Below are 25,034 nucleotides of genomic sequence, written 5' to 3'. Positions count from 1 at the left end.
TTTTATTTGGGGTTGTATTGTTAATATTATTATTAAATCTGCTGAAACCCTGTGTGAACAAAGGTTTATAGGTCGTCTTTTTTGACAGATAGTATAGAAGTACGTGTCTGTTAGATCTAACTTAAATGCTTAATGAAGAAGTTGGTCGTTACTACCAACAATAACAACCTTATTTTTTTCTTCACAAAACAAAGAAATTTCAGGTGAAGGAACCTCGATCCCTGAGGAACACCTCACCCCAGTGGACCAACAGTGTGGAGGTTTCCAGATGAAATCTGTGAAGAAGGAAGAAGCTGAAGATGAAGATGAACTCAGTAAGATATTTTTTATCTTGAGTAAAATAAGATTTTGATTGAATAGAATCAGAGGCAGCTGGGATGAAGCATCATACAGTGAAAGCTTGTATTGTGCTCATGCAGATCAGTGTGAGCAGGAAATGATGAATACAGGATGAATCACGTTACAGGACTTTAGCATCAGATCTCAGTTTAACATTTACTAACAATCTTTATTATTTATAATGTTATAAATGTATTTGATGATTTATAATGTTATAAATGTATTTGATTATTTATAATGTTATAAATGTATTTGATGATTTATAATGTTATAAATGTATTTGATGATTTATAATGTTATAAATGTATTTGATTATTTATGTTATAAATGTATTTGATTATTTATAATGTTATAAATGTATTTTATTATTTATAATGTTATAAATGTATTTGATTATTTTCTGCTTCAGAACTGAACCAGGATTTCTGCTGCTCCTCGTGTCCACGTTCCTCTACAACCCAAAATCACCTCCACAATCACATCAAGAGCTGCAACCATGTTAAATATGAGACTCTGGTGAAGATTAAGACTGAACATGAGGATCTGACGCCCACCAGAAGCTCCAGTAATCAGCAAACGTCCTCTGGTACTGTCAGCATTAACACGTCTCTCAGTCCCACACAGGAAGAAGGAAACGTCTGCTCACAGTGTGGGAAGAGCTTCAGTACCCGGGGTGCTCTTAAAAGACACCAGCGCATTCACACTGGAGAGAAACCATATCAGTGCTCAGAGTGTGGAAAGCGTTTTAATAAACAAAATGATCTGAAAAAACACCAGCACATTCACACTGGAGTGAAACCATTTCAGTGCTCACAGTGTGGAAAGAGTTTTTATTGTCAGAGTCAACTCAAAAGACACCAGCACATTCACACTGAAGAGAAACCATTTCAGTGCTCACAGTGTGGAAAGAGTTTTAATTGTCAGAGTCAACTTAAAATACACCAGCGCATTCACACTGGAGAGAAACCGTATCAGTGCTCACAGTGTGGAAAGAGTTTTAATCATCAAAGTGCTCTCAAAATACACCAGCGCATTCACACTGGAGAGAAACCGTATCAGTGCTCACAGTGTGGAAAGAGTTTTAATCAACAGAGTAATCTCAAAAAACACCAGCGCATTCACGCTGGAGAGAAACCATATCAGTGCTCACAGTGTGGGAAGAGTTTTAATACACAGTGTGCTCTCAAAGAACACCAGCGCATTCACACTGGAGAGAAACCGTATCAGTGCTCACAGTGTGGAAAGAGTTTTTATTGTCAGAGTCAACTTAAAAGACACCAGCACATTCACACTGAAGAGAAACCATATCAGTGCTCACAGTGTGGAAAGAGTTTTTATTGTCAGAGTCAACTTAAAAAACACCAGCACATTTACACTAGGGAGAAACCGTATCAGTGCTCACAGTGTGGAAAGAGTTTTAATTATCGGAGTCATCTCAAATCACACCAGCGCATTCACACTGGAGAGAAACCGTATCAGTGCTCACAGTGTGGGAAGAGTTTTATTGAACAGAGTGATCTCAAAAAACACCAGCGCATTCACACTGGAGAGAAACCGTATCAGTGCTCACAGTGTGGAAAGAGTTTTATTACACAAAGTAATCTCAAAATACACCAGTGCATTCACACTGGAGAGAAACCGTATCAATGCTCACAGTGTGGAAAGAGCTTTAGGTTCCAGAGTGGTCTCAAAGGACACCAGCACATTCACACTGGAGAGAAACTGTATCAGTGCTCACAGTGTGGAAAGAGTTTTAATCAACAGAGTACTCTCAAAATACACCAGCGCATTCACACTGGAGTAAAACCATATCAGTGCTCAGAGTGTAAGAAGAGCTTTAATAGACAGGAATATCTTAAAAAACACCAGTGCATTCACATTTCACAGAAATGATGCTGTCAGTGTTGGAGCTGCTTTGCTCATTTATCAGTGTTTAGACACAAGTGTGACATATCAGATTGTACCAAACAAGCTAAATTAATAAATTAATAGCTAATAATTAATTACAGGGCACCACTGTCAGTTTTTAGGGAAATTACCAGGAAATCCAGATTTATAACAGATCAGTTTGTTAGGTCGATTATTTCTCTCACTCAGGGAATCAAATTCACAGCGCTATATTCTGAATCATTCAAATATTTATTGAACTTTTAACACATAAAACATAAAATTACATAATTATTAAGTTATTAACTTATTACATTATTAAAGAAAATAGTAATAATAAAAGTATAAATCTTTAGGTTAAACTATTACTGAAAAACAATATGTGATTATCTGTAGTGGAGTGAATAATGGGTAGAACCAGGAGGTTTAGAGCCTGATGTAAGTGAATGCTATCAGCTAATAGTGGAAGTGAATTGGAAAAAAAAAGATATTGGATCAGCTAGCATTTATTGGTCTTAGTGATGCTTACTTACTGTGCTTGATTGGTTTTCTTCATACATTTCTGGACGTGTACAGTATGTTCAACTCAGAAACTTTCATTCACAGTCATCTCCTGTTATGTGTCCCTCAGGGCTCTGTCCTGGGGCCTCTGTTATTTTTTAAATATTCTATTTCTAATTCTAACAAATTCTCAGTGATGATAGAGAACTCGTCTCTTCTTCCACTCACAATCTTTCATTTCATGCACATATTAACAATATCACACGATCTGCTTATTTCCATTTACGTATCATAAATCATCTACGTCCATTCCTTTCTCCTAGAAGTGCTGCTGTTCTTGTTCATGCCCTGGTCACATCCCGAATTGATTATTGTAACTCTCTCCTTTTTGGTCTACCTCATAAAGCTATACATAAACTTCAGTTAGTTCAGAATTCTGCCCCTCGTATTATCTCTAGAACCTTCCACTCAACATGTTACTCCAGTTCTCAAGCAGCTTCACTGGCTTCCTGTCCAGTATCACATCATATTTAAAATCCTCCTCCTTACATTCAAAGCTCCTCCATAATTTAGCACCTCCATATCTCTCTGATCTTCTTCATGTCTACACTCCTTGCTGTACACTCAGATCTTCATCTGTCCAATTATCTACTCCTTTGGTCTGTCTACTATTGGGGCTACTCTGCCCCACATCTCTGGAACTCTCTCCCTCCTGACATTCGCACCATTGATTCATTCCCTAGTTTCAAAACATACCTTAAACGTACTTCTTTAAACTAGCCTACCCTTAATCTTTGTCATTAATTATGTACAGATGTTTTGTATTTATAGGTGTCCTTGAGTGTTTTCAAAGGCGCCAATAAATGTATTAAAATTTATTATTTTTTTTATATGTTGCCGCAGATGTTACTTATATAACTTTTTTCACACATTTTCATGGTTAGGCTTATATAACTTGGTACAATTAGTTTGGTACAATCTGATGTTTTCATATGGTCATTTATGTATTTTGCTTGTTATTACTTGTTTGTTAATAAAATATCTACATGTTGAACTTTATTCCTATATAGCTCCATATATTTCACACAATGCATTCTTCACGTTCACGCTGGGGAAGGGGTGAACAGCTAGTGATATCATAATATATCAATTTTTACACTTAGCATTGATTGATTACTGGAATTCTGTGTTCAGCTCCATTGAGGATTGTGATGTTGTGAACTGCATAGTCATAGCTGTCAAGGACAGGAGCGAGGAAAACCACTGCACAAGGGACTTCTGTTCCAACCAGACGTGTTTACTTTCACTATTTACAGGTGCTCCAAGTTACTCAATACTATTTACAAACATATATACAATATTTACAAGCTGGGTGAAAATGTTCACCAGGACTACTGGGATTCTTTACCACCAGAATCACTTACATTCACAGTCCTATTTATGGCGTCTGAACAGACCTTCTCCTTTCTCTCTCACAATGAGCTGCAATGTGTGCATCTTTAGGTGAGCTGAATTCGCTTTTGTAGCGTGCTTGTGTATAAAAGTAAAGTGCAGATGGGATGACTGCGTGATCAATGACGTCATTACAAGGATATAAAATTTTCCTCAGTTCTGTTGGTACATTCGTTAAAAAGTCTCCATATTGAAATTATATTGCTAATTACACTTAGCATTGGTAGTTTGTTGATATTCTGTATTGATATTGTATTGTTGATATTCAGATGTATTGGAAACATTAACATTTTTCTCAGGTATGTTGGCACATCAGACAACCCCCCCCCCCCCCCCCCCCTCCTCAAAAAAACATAAAAAACCTCTCGCACACACCAAAGGATATGGGTGATAACAGAACTTTTAGGAGCTGCTAAATGAGCTACTAAGCTAACTGTTCGCGTCAAATTAATGTGTACTACATAGTGCACTAGATCGTGTGCAAGATAATAGATTTATGTTCCCTACATAGTGCACTAGATTGTATATTAGAAAAGAATTTATGTTCCTTACTTAGTGCTTACACTAGATAGTGTACTAGATAATAGACTTATGTTTTTTACATAATGTTTTAGGTAGCGCATTATTTAACGGATTTAGGTTCCCTATATAGTGCACTAAATTGTATATCAGATAACGGATTTATGTTCCCTACATAGTGCACTATGTAGTATTTTAGATATGAATTTATGTTCCCTACAAAGTGCACTAGATAGTGTATTAGATAACGAATCCATTTTCACTACATAGTGCACTAGAAAGTATAACTAGATGATGATTTGTGTTCCTTACATAGTGCACTAGATAGTGGATTACATAATTAATTATGTTCCCTACATAGTGCACTAAATTGTATATTCGGTCATAGATTTATGTTTCCTACTTAGAGCACTAGACAGTATATTAGACAATTGATTTATGTTCCCTACACAGTGCGCTAGATTGTATATCAGATAACGGATTTAATACACGATCGGGAAAAGACTGTGTCACCTGAGTGCACGCGTGCGTGTGTGACCTTTAGTGTCTCGTCCTGTCCTTTATCACATGACACTGGTTGGTGGATGAAGGGTTTCTTTATTCATCTGCCTGCAATGAGTTCAGCAACCACATAGATATTACAAAGAATGATCAGCCAGCCCACAGCACTGCTCCGTCTATCTGCTGTGGATCTCCCAGCATTCAACTGGTTATATAGAAAAACGTGCTGGCGGCATGTGACCAAAAGATGGCGCTAAACTCATTTGCAAGAATTTCATAACTATACACATAAACATAAGCATCTTTTTACACTGTTACATACACCCGCCTGAAATTCTGGCAAATGGGTGAAACATTATGACAAAGCGAGAGAAAAAAAACTGTCGTGACATAACTGACGAAAGAAAGAAATACAACAAAATGTGTACACTATGGAACATATCTGTTTGCAAGTCAATTAGAAAAATTCTCCTTAAAGGAGTGTGTGAGCAAGAAGTGGTACCTAGCCCCTTACTCAACACAGACACAAAAGATGCCCTATACACCTCTTGAACTAAAACTTGAAAGCAGAAAGAGAAGAAATAGAGCGAAGAGTCGAGGGCAGAGAGTTCCAGAGTGTTGGGGCGGCAACGCTGAAGGACCTGCCACCCATAGTGGACATCCTAAATCTAGGAACAGAGAGCTGATTTTTGTCTGATGACCTTAGTCTGCGTGATGGTGTGTGGCGTGTGAGGAGTTTAGTAAGATAGGCGGGAGCGAGACCATGAAGTGCTTTAAAAGTCATGACCAGAATTTTATATTTAATGCGCATGGAAATTGGCAGCCAATGTAGTTCTTCCAAAACAGGGGTGATGTGGTCAAACTTTCGGGTAAATGTCAGGACCCGAGCAGCTGCATTTTGTATGGTTTGCAGGGGACGGAGGGTTTTGGCGGGAAGTCCGTGCAATAAAGAATTGCAGTAGTCCAAACGGCTGGTGACAAAAGCGTGTATCAGTGTTTCCGCCACCTCAAATGAAAGATATGGACGGAGACGAGTAATATTGCGAAGCTGAAGGAAGGCTGATTTGGATAGTGATTTCACATGAGGACCGAATGAAAGCAGAGGGTCAAACAGAACACCAAGATTGCGTACACAGCTGGAAGGTGTGATGGAAACATTCCCAATGAGGAGGGGAGAGTTTGTGAAAGAGGAAAGTGAAGTTTTAGTGCCCACGTAAAGAAGCTCAGTCTTAAGGGGATTAAGCAGCAAGAAATTTGAATGCAGCCAGGATTGAAGTTCCTGGATACACAAGGTGAGCGAGGCGGGAGGAAAAGAGATGGATGGTTTGAAGGCAAGGTAGAGTTGGGTATCGTCTGCGTAGCAGTGAAAGTTAAGACCATGTCTGCGTATGATGGAACCAAGTGGAATGATATAAATAATGAAAAGAAGAGGCCCCAGTACAGAGCCTTGCGGTACCCCTTGTTTCACCAAAGCAGTGTCGGAAACATGATTATCCAAGCGAATGAAAAAATGCCTGTCAGATAGATAGGATTTGAACCAGGAGAGTACAATGCCAGAAATCCCAATATCAGACAGACGAGACAGAAGGATGTTGTGGTTAACCGTATCGAAGGCAGCAGAGAGATCTAGAAGAAGAAGAGACGAGACAAAACCAGAGTCCGAGGAACGTATTAGATCGTTCAGCACATAGAGTAGAGCAGTCTCAGAACTGTGTTGGGAACGAAAACCTGACTGGAAAGTTTCAAACAGATTATTTGTGCTCATAAAGTCAAGAAGCTGAGAAGCTACGACTTTTTCGAGAACCTTAGAAAGGAATGGAGGATTCGAGATTGGTCTGAAGTTGTTTAACACAGATCTGTCCAGACCCGGTTTCTTTAGGATGGGAGTGACAGCGGCAGTTTTAAGATCAGAAGGGACAGAACCAGAAGAGAGTGAGAGATTGACAAGATGACAGATAGGAGCAGCTAAGAGCGAGTCACAGGATTTCAGAAGATAAGTAGGAGCGGGGTCAAGAAATGAGGTAGTGGGCTTTGAAGCGGCCAAGATCTTTAAAATAGCAGAAGAATCGACAGCAGTGAAAGATGACAGAGAACTAGGAGAAGAGAGTGAAGGAACAGTAAACGGAGTTTGATTTGTAGAATTTGATAAAGTATTATAAATAGTAGAGACCTTATCCTCAAAAAATGTCAAAAAAGAATTACAAAGCTCCCGTGAAGCGGGAGAAGAGTCAGATGGGGGATGCAGTAGCCTCTTGACAGTAGAAAATAAGTGAGAGGGGTCTTGTCCTGCTATCTTAAATTTATCAGTAAGGTAAGTAGTTCGAGCAGCATTAAGTGCCGCTTTATATTTGTCTAGGTGAGCAGAAAAAGCAATGGAATGCACGGATGACCTGGTTTTCCTGTATAGACGCTCTAACCGTCTACCAGTAGTTTTTAATACACGTAGTTCCGGGGAGAACCAGGGAGAGGAGTGGGACCGTGGAACATACCTGGTTTTCACCGGAGCTAGGACCTCAATGGCAGATGCGATCGATTGATGGTAAAGTGAGACAGCCTCCACCAGTAAGCCTACAGAAGTAATACTGGTAAAGTTTGAGTGTTCCAGAGTAGCCATGAGGGATTGAGGACTGATAGCAGAATAATTTCGATAGGAAATTAATGTCTTCGGAGAGGATTTGGTAATAGGAAGAGAGAGACAGAAAGTAATAAAAAGATGGTCAGAGACACCAGTAATATGACCAGACACATTACTGACAACATTGCCAGTTGCACATATGAGATCTAAAATGTGGCCTTGTTTATGTGTTGGAAAAGTTACATACTGCTGGAGATCAAAACAATTCAACAGTGACAAAAAGTCTGCAGCGGGGGAAGAGTTAACGTCGAGATGGATGTTAAAGTCACCCAACAGGACTATGGAAGTAGAGGTTGCACTGATGAAATTTAGAACTTCAGCCAGCTCAGACATAAATACAGAGATAGAGTTCTTGGGAGGACGGTATACCAATACTATATATGTTGTGATACGACCGAGGATCTTAACGATCATGTACTCGAAAGACGAGACCAACTGGGACTCGCATAGCCTTACATTGACACTGTTAGGAAAAAACACAGCTAGACCTCCCCCCCTACCAGTTAATCTTGGTGACGAGAAATGTCTAAAACCAGATGGTGTAGCAATGTTCAGATGAAAGTATTCGTCTGGCAATTGCCAAGTCTCGGTGAGGAACAGGAGATCAACATGGTAATGAGCAATGCGATCACAGATTAAGGCAGCTTTGTCCGAAAGTGATCGACAGTTGAAAAGTGCGAGGGTAAACAGTCTATTTTGGGATGTTGTGGACTGGGAGGGTATATGCGGTGACGAGGATGTGGCAGATCGAGGAAACTCGCGAAGGACCCTCGGAGCCGCACGCTGCGATGACCACTTGGAGCTCTTCTTAGGCCGGCGAACCGTAGACCAGATGACTGGAATAGCCGAGACAGAAGATTGATAGCTGTGAAACAGGGTCGCACGTTGAGAGTGATGCCTCCTACGGCCGCGATGAATATAGCGTGGGCGCCGTAGAATTCCAATACTACGGCAGAAGCTATAAGTTGCAGAATCAAGGTGATAGCAGGATCGTAGGTGAAGAAGTTCAGTTGAAGAATAAACATGGAAGTAGCCATCGGAGGAAGCAGCGTAGTTATTGCAGTCTGGGATTCCAAGAATTGCAATGGAGTGACCAAACAATGAAAAAACGGAGATGGCGAAGAGCATAAAGCCAGCAGATGGCATAATGCACCATATATGAAAGGTCAGTAGCCAAAATAACAGTTCAAAACAGAAATTAAGCAAAAAAGAGTTTGCAGCAGCAGCACAACCTCACAGTCACACTACACAGGTGAAAGTAGCTGATGGCAAAATCTGGAAAAACTACGTTAGCCGACCTAGTGGCAAGTACCCACATACAATCAAACAGTCGCTCAGCTAGCGATATAACTGAGGGAAAGCTGACAGCACACAAACGAGTGAACGAGAGATGACCCACTCACCACAGTTGAGGCTTATGCAGGACGTCCTAGGAGAAGGCTCGCAGCCAGACAGCCAAGCACAGTCACCGGCGAGGTTAACTGAGAGGAAGCGCAGCAGCTGGCTACTCAGCAGGTAGCAGTGGTCATCAGATGATGTCAGTTGCAGCAGAGATGAAAAATAAAAGGGCTATAGCTGGTAAAACTGGTAGAACTGCTACTTCAGCCGCTACTTCAGCCGCACGAAATAGCAGCATGCCCACGTAAACAAACAGTAGCGGCAGCGGTATCACAGCGGTATCGCCGTTAAGTACCAAGCTACATGAAAAACAGCAAAAAAAACTGAGAAATATCCGAAAAAGAGTGAAAAAAAGAAAAAAAGAAAAGAAAATCCAGCTATGAGAAACCGAAAATGGAGCATCAGCAACACAAGCGCACAGCGTACCCAAAACCGGAGATATATACTGATATATACTGAAAGTACATCCTTCAGAAAAGTAAACAAAGTACTGTAAAAGTAAACAAAGTACTGACAGTAGAATTCGAGCTATGCAAAGCTAAAAATCTCACAAATAAGACGATTGGGAGGTCTAACGATTCTACCAACCCTAGTGCAAGCTGTAGTAGGCTGTGTGCAGATCACAAGTTCCTGAGAGTGTGATGTGTCTGAATGTGACTGAACGTGATCAAGAGAAACAAGGGATGACTGAGGCGAGTTGTTAACATTGTCAACACTATGATGACTGCTAGCTGACTGGTTAGAAATACTAAGTGAAGAGTCAAAGGAAGACGCTGTGTCAGGTGCTTCATCGAGTTGGTCTGGTAAGCACTGACGCTCTGTGTCATCATTCACATGTGATTCACCATCATCATCACATTGCATGAGCCATGACATTGTACGATCACCGCTTCCTTCTACCTCATTAGGCACAGCAGCATCTTGTTCATTAATGGAAGTCTTATCATCAGACTGCGCATCTACATTACCATCCAGAGGTAAGAAATTAACAGGTAGCATAAGGTTCCTGTGTACAACCTTTTCTTTGCCTGTCAGAGAATCTCTAACTCTGTAGACATTGATGGCTGGTCTCACAGACATGACTTCATATGGGGTTGACTCCCATTTGTCTGCAATCTTACGCTTCCCTCTTTCACCTCTGTTGGCAAGAAGCACTCTATCCCCAACTGCCAAGGGAGAACCTTTCACCTTCTTGTCATACAGCTTAGCATGACGTGTCTGCTCTTTGACGGTGTTCTTTTGCACAATTTGAGCTGCCTCATGCAAGTCTCTCTTTAGATGAGTCACAAACTCAAGATGACTGACTATGTCACCATTGCTGTCAACGGCATGCTGAAACATGACGTCAATGGGAAGTCTAGGAATCCTCCCAAACATAAGATAGAATGGCGCAAACCCAGTGGTTTCGTGTTCTGTGCAGTTGTAACAGAAAGTCAAAAGATTCAGCATGTTGGGCCACTTTGCTTTGGACTGTGAAGGCAAAGACCTGATCATATTGCCAAGTGTCCTGTTAAATCTTTCTGTAATGCCATTCCCCATAGGATGATAAGGCGTTGTGTGTGACTTTTGAACTCCAGCCATCTCAAGTAGTTCTTTTATGAGTTTGCTTTCGAAATTGGCACCTTGGTCAGAATGAATGCGCTTTGGAAAACCATAAACGAGAAAGAAGTCATTCCAAAGACGCCGTGCAACTTGTTTAGCAGATTGGTTCTTGCAAGGAAAAGCGTGTGCCATCTTGGAAAAGTGATCTGTAACGACAAGCACATCCACAGACTTATTACCTTGCTCTGCAGTCCAAAAGTCTATGCAGACTAGTTCCACTGGCTCAGTGGTAGTGATGTTTGTGAGTGGAGCACAAGCATGTGGTTCTGGTGTCTTTCCCACAATGCATCGGTCACAGGACTTAACATGGTTCATAACATCACGCTCCATGCCACTCCAAAAAAATCTTTGCCTGGCTAGGGACAGTGTGCGAGACTGACCTTGGTGACCCGCTGCATCATGTAGGCCACGTAGAACCTCTTGTTTCAAAGAGTCAGGGACTACAAACAGGAAAAGCTTCTTGTTTGTGCGATGGTCTTTTCTTGTCTTATACAACATACCATTCCTAATGGTAAATTTCTTCCAATGTCTAAGAAGCTTGATGGCACTACGAGGCTCAGCAGCTCGCTCACGCTTGGTGGGACGCTTGTGTCTCTGCCCGTAAAACATGGCTCTGCCTATAGCGCCATCTTGCTCTTGCATAGTGAGCAGTCGGCTTTGTGGAAGAGTAGTGCTCGGATCTTCCTTCTGAAGTGTAGGAACATTTGGGCCTGTTCCAATCATTTGACTCACACCACCAGTACACTGTGCACTGAACAAGGCATCAATCTCACCTGCTGCTATTGAGCCCTCTGCAACAGGCAGTGTAGGTTCATCCACCATCCCTTCAGCTGAATTATCACTTGAGTTCTGAACCACTTGACAGTTGTTGGAGAACCTGAAGGCGTCTTGGACAGTTCCACCACTCACACCATTAACTTGGTTGAGAAGAGCAGTATAGGGCTCTGATACCAGGCGATGACTGACGCACGACTGAACAAATGGCTCCCGATCTAAGGCATCAGCAACAACATTCTTGGGACTAGGTATGTACTTCAGGTCAAAGCTGTAGGAAGCAAGCTTAGATATCCACCATTGTTCACATGCGTCAAGTCGAGGTTTGGTCAGAATATATGTTAAGGGGTTGTTGTCAGTCCAAACTATGAAGTGTCTGCCTTTTAGCCAATGGCTAAATTTGTCACAAATCGCCCATTTTAGCGCAAGAAATTCAAGCCTATGTGCAGGGTAGTTAATCTGAGATCTGGACAGTGTTTTACTCACAAAAGCCACGGGTCTAGCTATTTTTGCACCAGGTGACATTTGAGAGAGGACAGCTCCGATTCCATCAAATGAAGCGTCCACAGCCAAAATGAAAGGCTCATTGAAGTTAGGATGGGCCAGAGTGACACTTGTCACGATGTCAAGTTTCAGAGACTCGAATGCCTCTTGACATTCTGTAGACCAGGGGTATTCAACTAAAATGTAAAGAGGTCCAGTTAGAGAAAATTTCTTAAAGCAAAGGTCCGGAATGTTTAACTATATATATATACTGTATATATATATATATATATATATATATATATATACAGTATATATAACATATATATTGATGTATATTATATATAAATAGCCTAGTAGTTGTATCAACATCTGCATGTAATCAATAACTGACTGTCAAATCAGATGTCTGTTTGTTTATTAGGATTTTAACGTCATGTTTTACACTTTGGTTACATCATGACAGGAACAGTATTTACTCATTACACAAGGTTCATCAGGTCACAAGTTTATATCGAATACAGTCATGGACAATTTAGTGTCTCCAATTCACCTCACTTGCACGTCTTTGTACTGTGGGAGGAAACCGGAGCACCTGGAGTAAACCCACGCGAACACGGGGAGAACATGCAAACTCCACACAGAGAGGACCCGGGCCGCCCCATCTTATCAAACCTTTCTCTTATCAAATTAAGAGAAAATAAAAATAAATTGTGCTCCAGTGGGAAGTAAGAACAGAAATGAGTCTCTCCATCACGGATTAAATGCTGTATTTTTGCTGTACACGTTTCTTTTTTGGAGAGCGCCATTTGTCTTCTGTCTCACTCGTCTTTTTCTCAACTTTCTCCTGCACAGTCGTCTGTATCTCTCCCTTCGTTTTTTCTACGTTCGCTATCTTTCTTTTTCTTTCCACCGTCTTTCCACATGTAACTCGCCTCTAACTCTCTCATCTGTCTGCACTGTAGAGTCGCAGTGTTTACCGGCTGGAATGCACAGACTTGATTGGCTGAGGGGTGTCACGTGATTGGTCTGTGCGTTTTCTCATCCGCTAAACCGCTACCGTAAAGACTACAAAAGCTGCGCCGGTTAAAATAGAAGCGCTCCGTCAGGTTTCAAATAATAACTTTCTGTTTTGGCTGTAGGTCCGGGTCCGTATGGGACAGCTTCTGGGTCCGGATCCGGACCGCAGTCCGCCTGTTAGTGACCTCTGCTGTAGACCAATCAGAAGGAGACAATTTGATGTGTCCTGCCTTCTTAGGTGCATTTCGTCCTCCCTTCCCAGAGTTATGTTTGCCTGGTTCAGCAGTGAGCTTGAAAAGGGGCTTGGCCTTTGCAGAGCATCTCTCAATAAAGTGCTGATAATACATGACCATACCTAAAAATGACCTGATTTTCTTTGCACATGGTGTTTTCATGTCAGCTTCCATGAGGTCAGTTGCCTGGATGTCATTAATGGCCTTAACCTTCTCTGGGTCTGTTTGAACACCATCCTCACATATGATGTGGCCAAGAAACCTCACAGATTGTCTAAGGAAGGAGCATTTTTTAGGTGCAAGTTTTAGGTTGTGTTCTGCAAGACGGGAGAACACCATCTGCAACCTCTGAAGTGCAGTCTCTTTAGTTGGACCAAACACCAAAAGATCATCTAAGTAACAAAGCAGGCTTGTAAAGTTCTGATCACTGAATATAGACATCATCATACGCATGAACGTAGCAGGACTGTTACACAGACCTTGAGGAAGACGAGTATATTCATGCAGCCCAAAGGGAGATGAAAATGCAGTATACTTCCTGTCGTCCTCATGTAGCGGAATGTTATGAAAGCCTGATGTGAGATCCATGGTGGAGAAGAATGCGTTCCCACCAAGTGCAGCTAAAGAATCTGCTTGATGAGGTAGTGGGTGGGCGTCCTTCACTGTTCTAGCATTAAGCCATCTAAAGTCAGTGCAAATTCTAAGATCACCGTTTTTCTTCCACACCAGAACGAGTGGTGATGCATATTCACTGTGTGACTTTTGTATAATACCTCTTTCTTCCATTTCATTTAAAGCAGTTCTCAGCTTTCCGTAATGACTCGGAGGAATGCGTCGGTATGGCAATCGGAAAGGTTTATCATCAAACAAGTGAATGCGATGTACAAAGCCCTTGGCTTCACCACAGTCCATTTTGTGTCTGGAAAACACTGATTCATACTGCTTAATGAGTCGAAGCAGTTTGTCCTTGCACTCTAGTGACACCTCACATGATTTTAAGTCCAGATCCATTAATCCCAGCGTCTCTAAAACATGTGCCATGTCCTCCTCTGACCTGGGCTGTAACTGTACATTTTGCGTGCACTGCGTGCCACAGTGGACTTCAGTGGGACTGGATAAATCTTCCACTGCAATACAGGGGGAAACATCAGCAATCTTTGCATTTCTCTTTAAAACTACGGCGTGATTAGTGGGATTGATTACTTTGACAGGCACCCATCTATCACCCCATAAAGGTGTAACAACCCTCCCAACAAAGATGTGTTTAGGCTAGGCTTTCGACTGAGTAGGTTCAACAATTACTGTGCTGCCTGCAGACATTGAAGACGAATTAGGTAACCTGCCCCAGACAAGATGTTCACTCTGTGGTTCAAGCGTCACACATTTTTTAACCTGTATTGTGCCCACCTTATCAGGAACAGGACCACACCTCCATCTTTCTGTATTGGACAACAGAGACATGAATTGACAGAGCTCATCATTCTGATCACTGCATGGTAAGGACATTAACTTCCAATAACTATCAGTGTCTTTCAAGGACGTTAACAGGTGCTTGATTGCATTGCTGCCCAAGATCATCTGCTCTGTTTGGCCTGGTACAACTAGTGCAGGAATAACCATTCTACACCCATAGACAGTAACATCAAGATCATACAAGCCCTTAGGAGTTACATGGTGACCCCCACAGCCAACAATGACAATATCCTCAGAAACTTGCTTGATAATGTCAGGACAATGTTGATGTCAGAATGTCAGAATGTCAGGAGGGCATTCTGATGGAAACCTGTTTACCCGCCGAGGTTAAGGATTAAAGTCGAGACTGCCGGGACAACGATGCTGCTCCTGTCAGATGTGACGGGTCTGGAGTAATTGCAACGACAAGAAATCACTACAGACTTTATTGAAGACTAGAGCGGATAACAACTCTATTATTATTTAATTGTTTATTTATCTATTTATTACCAGTTATGATTTTTAGATCATTTAATTCTGTGTTTGTATGATTTGTGTAAATCGTGTATTTATTTAAAGTATCCTCCAGGCCACCCAAGAAGGATGGGCCCTGCTGAGTCTGGTTCCTCTCAAGGTTTCTTCCTGTAATTTTCAGGGAGTTTTTCCTTGCCACAGTCGCCCTCGGCTTGCTCAACAGGGGTTTTTGTATCTGTTGGTCCTGGATTTTGTAAAGTTGCTTTGAGACAATGTATATTGTAAAAAGCGCTATATAAATAAAGTTGACTTGACTTGACAATGTAATAAAAGGCTTGCCTCAGCAGCTTCACTTAAGGTGCAGGCCATTGATCCACTGTCTATCATAGCTCTGAAATTGGGACCATTGTGCAGAGTCACCTGTGTGTAGAACAAGCTATCAGCTGTAGCGATTTTCTGAGAACCAAGGAAAATGACAATTTTGGATGAAGCTAAACTAGTACTGCTTAATTCAGAAAGCGAATCACAATCGTGATACTCAACAGATCCTGTGTTTTCATTGGGAGGCTCATCATGCTTGTCTGCGCTGCCCTCCCTGAAGTGCAGACTGGTTCGTTTTCCTGATGCTGAGGGATAACGCTTGTCTTCACTGGGCAGTTGCGGCATGCATGGCCAGCTGAATGACACTGGAAACACAGTTTCTTTTCACGGCAGTGAGAAAGGGCAGAGTGAGTGGCATAATTGCAAATTGAACAAGGTGTTTTGTCAAAGCCTTCAAGTCTCGGTAGCTTGTAGGCATTTCCTCTCCGAAAGCCAGACTGTACGTCAGTGCCACGAAGCAAAATCTTTTCCAGCATCTCCACAACACGAGTTAAACTGGCATGGTCTGGGCTTGGCGTCTGTTGTGAAATCTGATCACTTGAATTATTGACTGGGTTAGGACCCACCTCTACCTTGTTTACAGCAACGCTCACCTTCCCTCCAGTGAACACAGGTGCAGCAGCTGAAAAGCTAGTTTCGGCATGATATTCATTCAACACTTCCTGTACTTCTTCTGCTGACCACTTATCAATGGGCTTGGATCTAAAAGTAAGGGCTAAGTCTTTGCTTGGGCAGTTTCTGATAAACATGCGCGTCACTTCTAATGTTGGGTTATCTAGTGTCTTACCCTGTTCGCTCAGACATTCTGTGGCAGTGTCAGCAGCTTTGTTCAGTCTTAACCAGTAGTCAAAGGGATTTTCCTTGTCCTTAGGCAATGTTGTGTAGAAGTCAGCCAGAGGAACGGAAGAATACTTAGTGCAGCTAAAGTGTTTCCTCAGGACACTATAAATTACATCGGGGTTACTCTGAATGTTAAGATTGCTGTTACGAATTCCAAACCTTACAACATCTTTTGCTTTCCCCTGCAGGTGCACAATGATTTCTTCCGCCTGCTCCCCCAAACTTATATTGGTTCTTTTAATGAAGGTTTTCATAAGATCCTCCCATTCTTGTATAGAAACAGCATCTGAGCCATCTCCTTTAAAGGTTGGAGGTTCTTTAATTTTCCTAGGTGTGACTAAATGAACCTGAGACAGATCCATAACCTGACTGTTCATGGACTGAGACTTAAGGCTAGAGTCTACTTGTGCATTGTCAGAATGAGAAGCTGTTGGGCTAGGAGCTGGAATGTGAGCTATTATGCTATCAGCTAACTGTTGACCAAGTTGCTGTATTATGCTGCTCATGCTATCAACCAAACCGGAGTAGTCATGCATTAAGTTTGGTGTGGATGCAGTTACAGGGTCTAAAGTACGTGGAACACTACTTTGGTGAGATGCAGAGGGTATGCTAACATTGCTTGCTACAGGCACTTCATCAAGATCAGGTACATCAATATGGTTGACAGAGTTACCAACAGAAAAAGGTATCGGTGTAAATTTTCCCTTCCCTCTACCAACAGATGGCGCTGGTGTATTTAAAATAGGCTGGTTACCAGGACTAGAATACATCTTTCTGACTTAAGACAAATATGGTAACAACAAACACCCAAATAAAAATAGAAGAGAACTGTACGTGACAGGCCACTTAATGCTGTGAGCTTGGCTTCCACCTGAAGTGATGACAGGACGACCTCCAGTTCTTGAATGAAGTTACGAGTCACGGCACCAATGTGACCTTTAGTGTCTCGTCCTGTCCTTTATCACATGACACTGGTTGGTGGATGAAGGGTTTCTTTATTCATCTGCCTACAATGAGTTCAGCAACCACATAGATATTACAAAGAATGATCAGCCAGCCAGCCAGCCCACAGCAGTGCTCCGTCTATCTGCTGTGGATCTCCCAGCATTCAACTGGTTATATAGAAAAACGTGCTGGCGGCATGTGACCAAAAGATGGCGCTAAACTCATTTGCAAGAATTTCATAACTATACACATAAACATAAGCATCTTTTTACACTGTTACACGTGCGTGTGCGCTCTTGGCCACTCATTCTAGATTCCAGGAGATTTTATCTGACGGGTATTTTATCTTGCGGGTATCAGAAAGCCGCTATGTATATGCGGGAGATTCCGGGAACTTCCGGGAGACTTGGGATGTCTGGTACATTTAAACAAGAAGTCTCCATATTGCTAAAATATCAATTACTACTTAGCACTTAGCGTTAAACGCTAACTGAAACTCTGTATACAGCTACATCAAGAATATAAACATTTACCTCAGGTATGTTGGTACATTAGTGAAATACTTCTCCATATTTCTAATATGACAGTAATTACAATTAGCATTGACTACTAACTGAAATACTGTGTTCAGATATGTTGGAAACATTAACATTTCACTCAGGTAAGTTGCTAATATATCAATTATTACACTTAGCATTGGTCGCTAACTGAAATTCTGTGTTCAGCTATACTGAGAATATCAACATTTCCCTCAGTTCTTGGGTATATTGGTAAAAAAACTTTTAGCATTGATTGCTAACTGAAATTCTGTATACAGCTACATCGACAGCTACATCCCCTTGAACAAATATTTCTTCAGCATGAAGTAATAGTTTGGGGTACTTTTTGACTCTGTAACACTGTAATACACATAAAACAGTCAAACTCAGAAGATCAGATTGTAAAAGATATCAGAAAGAAAGAACAGAGTTAGAGAAGCATGCTGTAAAACTAAACATGACATTAGAGAAACTGCTTGGAAGAACGTCTAGGACAGAGTGTAGTACTACTTAGTGGTGGGCGGATCGAACCAACTATGGATATTATCGATACCAACATTGGTATTGATATCGGATCAATACTAGTGTGATGGGATCAATACTTTAGTTTTACATTTCTTTGCTACATGCAGCACGTTTATCCCGAAAGTAAAGATCATGTGTGTAGAGACTCGTTCCTCTCACATCTTACATGCTCAGCTTAACTCCTCACCTCCAGCTCTACTGTGTTTACTGTGGTACCATCACGCTGTTATGTTGTTAAAATCCTAACACACATCGGTACATTGGTAGGCATTGGAAGATTGTAAGTGTTTGAATACTTTGCTTTGCAGATACAAAAATATGGGCAAGTTTATGGAAATAATAGTGTAAACTATACGTACGTAAAGTACAGATGCACCTTACGCAGTTTGCACAGCCTACTCACATGAATCGGAGCATGTGTAGTGAGGCTCTTATCTTTTGACTTTGTGCTTATACATGTAAACAGAATAGCGTTGATTTTTTATTTTAAATGAACAAGGACACGTGTATGTTTGATTTTCGTTTTTAAATAGATTCAGGATGAAGAGTTATTGGTGTTTAAGTGTATTTTATTCAACATCAGCACATTTACATATCACATTACTATTCCGCCATTATACTAACAACTGTCCCTTATGTCCCACCCACAGCAAATTAGCATGTTCATTAACCAATCACAGCATCCCTTCAATATGCAATCAACTCTAACCAGGGATGGACTGGCCATTGGGAGGGTCGGGAGTTTTCCCGATGGGCCGCTCTGTATGTGGGTTTTAAATATTCCTGAATAAGTGTGCATTGGCCCACCACAGTATCCTGACTGCTTGTCCATTGGCCAATCACAGATATGTCCTTCCCCCAGGATGAACTGTAATCAAAAAATACATATTATAAAACAGATAGTTCTGGTCCTAAAATCTGATTGGCTGAGCCACGCCAGATCTGTTGTAAAATCCCCGATATACGCATACCTCACATTATTCCATATTAATACGCCACTGTCAGTTTGCACTGTCAGTTCAGAAACTTTCTGATGCAGGGTTGGAGGCGAGGGAAATGATGGCTGTAACTGGCCACCGAAGTAAATCTTAACTGCAGTCTTACTGGCACCCTAACTTCAGAGAGCTGCAAGCAGATGCAGAAAAGTGCAGGAAACTGGACAACCTGTTTGGCAGTGAGGAACTACAGCATAGCCAAAGAGCAGAAAAATAGTCCAGCGCCTCTGCTTCGTTAGTAATGCCGTTTAAGAAGAGACTGTGGGCCCATCTCAAATGTCGCCTATGCCCTACTTAGGGTACTTCCTAACAGTACAAAACATTTCTTTTCATGGTTCATTTCCCTTGTGAACATATTAAAGTATTTATACATGCGATAAATAAAATATAATATAATAAATTATAAATTATTTATACAAATATAAAAATGAAATGTGCATATGTGGGATGGGGGTTTGATATGTTTAGCGCGATGTGCTTGTAGTGGGCTGGTCCAGAAAAAAGTCCAGGGCTGAATTTTGTTCTCAGTCCAGCCCTGACTCTTAATAATGAGACTTAATCATACAACATATTCAGTGCAATCATGCATGAATATTACAGTGTATTCGGTCACTATTAAAATGGTACAAATGTATTTATTCAGCAAACACAACTACGTGGTATGAGTTGATATGATGATAACGTTATAAGAAAGTAAAGCACCATAAACAAGAAATCTGAGCTTTATCTTAATTTATCTACAACCCTACTGAGAGCAGCTACTTACAAAAATGTATGTATTACAAGAATACACCTAAAAGTCATGAAAATTCATTCAGATTTAGCAATTTGATGATGCATAAACCTTAATCATTAAAAAGTATCGGCATCAGATCAATACTAGCCCTGTACTTACTTGGTATCGGATTGATACCAATTTCTGCAGTATTGCACACCACTAGTAGTCCTCTCTAAATCTAGCTGAGAGATACAGGGCTAATGGGCTCTTTGCACAACTACTTCCGCATTTTCTTTAGTGCTGCTCCAGCGTTTCCGGTTTGGCATTTCCGGTTTTCCACTACATTCGCAATGGCGGTATTTTTCAGTCGGTGTTTGCAAGAGCTTCCAAAAATGAACGTTAACGACATTCATCGGATATGTAAGAAGAGCAGTAAAGCCCCTTATAGCAAGCTGGAGAAGGACTTTAAACTGTATGCCTCGTCATACATCCACAACTACGAAGGTAAGGAAACGCTTATCTTATATTTTAGGTTAGCTCGCGAAGTACAGAAAGAAGCTACTTAGCTAGCGTTAGCAAGGGTAACTACATTAGTGTTAGCTGGGTTAGTTTGTCCTGTTGACAAGTGGAAGTATTATGTTGAAACTGCAACTTGGCTGTTGTTCATGATATTTACTTCTAGGCATGTTTTCCATTAAAATTATGAAGTTTTAAGTCTTTTTTCACCCTGTTATGCTGTAATGGTCAGTATTGCTAACACAGCTTAACAGCATGAAAACGTTGCTAATTTGTTTACTAACGATGAGGTAACTAGCTATCTAATGTACAAACTGTACAATTAATTTGTATGTTATTTTTATTTAGTGTCAAATAGGGACAGGCTGTCAGGGGAGGTCAGTGTGAGAGCCTTGTGCTACAGATCCATGAAGAAGAACGAGTCAGCGCACAGTTTACGAGTAGGGAGGAAGTGTAGGGTTAAACCAAGGGTTTCAGACTTCACTCCTGTGTCCACAGCACTGCAGAGTTTAGCATTAACTTCATTTAATGTTCACTTCTTATATAACTGTCTTGTTCTAAAATGGGAAAAAGCTGTTGGCATCCAGGAGCTGAGTTTGACCCTCTATGGCAGTGTTTCTCAGTCATGTTCCTGACCACTCCATACAGTTTTAAATATTCCATGATTCAACGTACCAAGAATTCAATATACCTAATCTAGAGTTACCAGAAGTAGCATTAAGAGACACTGCTCTAGCAATGAACATATTGGCAATCCAGGATTCCTAAAGTCAGTCTTATGAACGCCATACTTGACCAGCCTTTACTTAGGTAATGAGCTGAATCTGGTGGAAAAATCTGGTGGAAAAATATGCAACACATAGGGTTTAATGACTGGGTTGGGATCTCTTTTTGCTCTGAAGTTCAGATGTTCAAATCAGTCTTCACTGTTCTTTGATGTTCTAGGTTCTATATCCAAAACCTATTGCTATAAAATAAGCAAGAGGTTCCAGGTTCCATTCTTGGGGTGCTTATGCCATACATGTTTTTTCTCTCCATTTTTAAACACTTTACTCAGCCTCACCCACGAGGAACTTAATTTGTTAATTAGTTCAATCAGGTTTTAGATAAGTTAAAACAAAAAATGTGATGTGGGATCACCAGCACTGGTATAGGAACCCATGAATTAAACAAAGTCATTACTAATTTTGCTTACCCCCTTACAGATCGGGCTACGTGATTCATCTCCTGTTGTGCTGACACACACATGCAGTTCATGTGTTGCAGGCACTGCCCTATGCAACCACATAGTGGCTTTGCTTTTTCAAACTGCACATTTCTCTCAGCTCAGTGTGCCAGTAGTTCCTCCTGTGCACAGCTGTACTGAAACTGAACAGCGCTGGCACAAACCTCGGACAATTGTAAGTTTATAATAATCACACTTGATAAGCATTCTAATTTAATGCACTGTCTGAACTACATTACAGCAACGTTTGTCTCTCTTATTAGGGTGTAAAGCCAGGACCAATCAACAACATGATCACCTGTGCCAAATCAAAAGTCTCAAGGCGTAGTTAGGTAAGGTGATTAATTACTTTACAAATCTGCTCATTTGACCTGCAGTTGTACAATTTACCTGCTCTACCACACCTGAAATGTATAAATAGTTATAATTAACTTTAATTTATTATTAACCTGAATGCTTATAGTTTGGGGTATTGTCTCTACTTAAATTTGTAGGAGTGGACTCTTCAGGGGCATGGTGGGCCCTTTACCGGATCCATGCATGTTTAGAGTGGCAGAGGCTTATGAAAAATTCAGCCTTGAAGACAAGCCGCTGGTGACCACCATGGGCATGGAACTCAACAAGCCAGCTGTGCAGTGTGCATTTGGTATGGTGCAGGAGGGCAGTGTTCTGTCATATCAGCAGCCTGTTTTACCATCACGCTGCATCCTGATGTTCTATCAACCCCACTTCTGCCTCTGAAAGACCACCACCTTGATGCACCCACCTGTGCTTTTGTGTGCACTGAACAGGAGCTTTTTGATATGGCTCACAAAATTGAGGTGTCAACTCGGGAGCAGAGTTCTTGGGCTGAGTGGCATCTGCTCCGCAAGCCTAGAGTAACAAATAATTAATAAATAATAATAATAAATAATAATAAATAATAAATATTGGAAACAGAATTTGTTTAGACTTAATGTTTTAATGTACAAAAAGTATACAAAATATTTACAGAACCTGGTGTGTCTAAAATATGCTCTTTTACAGTTTAATAAATACATAATTTGTGGACAGAAATGAGAAAATGTAAATATTGAATATTCTGTATACTTATTAAATTATAGGGCGGCACGGTCGGTAGCAGTGTCGCCTCACAGCAAGAAGGTCCTGGGTTCGATCCCCAGGTGGAGCGGTCCGGGTCCTTTCTGTGTGGAGTTTGCATGTTCTCCCCGTGTCTGTGTGGGTTTCCTCCGGGTGCTCCGGTTTCCTCCCACAGTCCAAAGACGTGCAAGTGAGGTGAACTGGAGATATAAAATTGTCTGTAACTTTTCAATATAACTTGTGAACTTGTGAAGTGTAAAACATGATATTAAAATCCTAATAAACAAACAAAATTAAATCATATGTTTACTTAATAAAAGAGTGTTTGTGTTTTTGTGAAACAGTGCATTGTGTTTTTATGTAAAGAACCGGTGTGTAATGCAAATTATTTACATGTTTGCTTAATTAAATCAGGAGCTGAATTTAAAGTGTTGAGAAATACAACAGTATAAATTACAGAGGGCATGGGGTCCCTAGGACTGGAGTTGATAACTACTGCTTTATTTTTATTTAACCCATACCTTAACTAGTGCTTTGTTTTGATAGTTTGACAACAGGCATGCCACTGTAAATAACTGGCTAATGTTTACTGTATGGGAAAGGGAAATTAATTTGCCGTGGAGCCTGAGTGCTGTAGCTGTTCCATTAAAAAAGCAATGGTACTGCACCCTTCGTCAATCTTCTCCGATTATCTGGAATTTTTGGTTCAACCAAGTGGTCTGGTAAGAAATGTCTGCTATAGACCTTCGTATAAGGCGAAATAGTAAAGTGGTCCCGACGGATGTTTATTAGCCACTGACTCCTGAGTTCATAGCTGGGAAGCTATGAAAACTTCCATTAAACTTCGCCGACGCCGAGCAAAGAGGAACACAACAGTGCTCTGAATATTTCTTGAGCTGTTTCTGAAAACGTTCCGATTTAAAAACTTTACACCGGACACTCATTTTAATCTCACGAAGGTTTTGCATATGCCGATGAATGTAAACAATACAACCGGAAACGATCAAGCCGCACTATTTGAAAACGGAAATGCGTCATAGCCTTGAGTGCAAGTAGTCCATTTGGGTTGGAAAAAAAGAATATTGGTCAAAACAAAAAGGTAAAAAGAGATTAAATATACCACACTACCAACTCCTTTATGGAGACTTTGTTAAACATGATCATTTAAATATAGACTGGCTAAATCAAACCAATAAAGATATTTATAATATAATTAATAATCATTAAAACTAGGTGTAAAATGATAATCGAACAATGCAACATAACCCCAGATATTGTTTTTAAACAAATTGTATGTCATCTTAGAAGACTAAAAAATGAAGACTTGCACACAAAAAAAACTCCACTTCCTTGGTCAATATTAAGATTGTAATTTATTATTATTATTCTTTTTTTCACTCTGTAAAAAAATTAGAGTATAAAAAGAGAAAAGAAAAGGAACAAGCTCTGAGAATATATATTTTTTCTGTATTATTTTATCCTACAATTGTAATAAATATTTGAACTGATGTAATTATCTTGATGTATTGATTTATATACTGTATATTTGTAATGTGATTGAATTCTGTCAAATAAAGCTATTTAAAAAAGGAAGACCGGTGGTAAGACTAGGGCTAAGGCCAAGACTCGTTCATCCCGTGCCGGCCTTCAGTTCCCCGTGGGCCGTGTTCACAGACTGCTACGTAAGGGTAATTACGCTCACCGTGTGGGAGCTGGTGCTCCTGTCTACTTGGCTGCCGTGCTGGAGTATCTGACCGCTGAGATCCTCGAGTTGGCTGGTAACGCCGCCAGAGATAACAAGAAATCTCGTATCATCCCTCGTCAAAGATCCTCACTTTTACCAGTTCATGTTTTACCAGCTCATTTTAAATAACTGGCTGAAAGATGGTAACTGTCAACAACTACATTTCAGCAGCAGTATTATACACATTTTGCACTTACGGCTGCTATCATGTGGACTGTTACAGTTTTTGTGGACAGTTGGTTGTTCAACAGTATTT

At 40.7% G+C, this 25,034-nt stretch overlaps 2 protein-coding genes across 2 annotated transcripts in view; one reads left to right on the top strand and one right to left on the bottom strand.

Moving 5' to 3' along the window:
* LOC134328727 (zinc finger protein 345-like) overlaps positions 1-2,489 on the top strand; it is a 62,848-nt gene extending 60,359 nt beyond the window's left edge. The window contains exon 5 of the mRNA XM_063009909.1: positions 974-2,489. Within this exon, the coding sequence (XP_062865979.1) occupies positions 974-2,232 (1,259 nt within the window). The 3' untranslated portion in view covers positions 2,233-2,489. The remainder of the gene's footprint in view (positions 1-973) is intronic.
* Positions 1-25,034, bottom strand: part of LOC134328786 (uncharacterized) — a 765,451-nt gene that overhangs the window by 257,573 nt on the left and 482,844 nt on the right. The window lies entirely within an intron of this gene.

The sequence above is a fragment of the Trichomycterus rosablanca genome, chromosome 15 (assembly GCF_030014385.1).
Source record: "Trichomycterus rosablanca isolate fTriRos1 chromosome 15, fTriRos1.hap1, whole genome shotgun sequence".
Taxonomy (NCBI): domain Eukaryota; kingdom Metazoa; phylum Chordata; class Actinopteri; order Siluriformes; family Trichomycteridae; genus Trichomycterus; species Trichomycterus rosablanca.
Note: the sequence above shows the minus strand (reverse complement) of the source record. Positions and strands in the feature narration are given on the sequence as shown.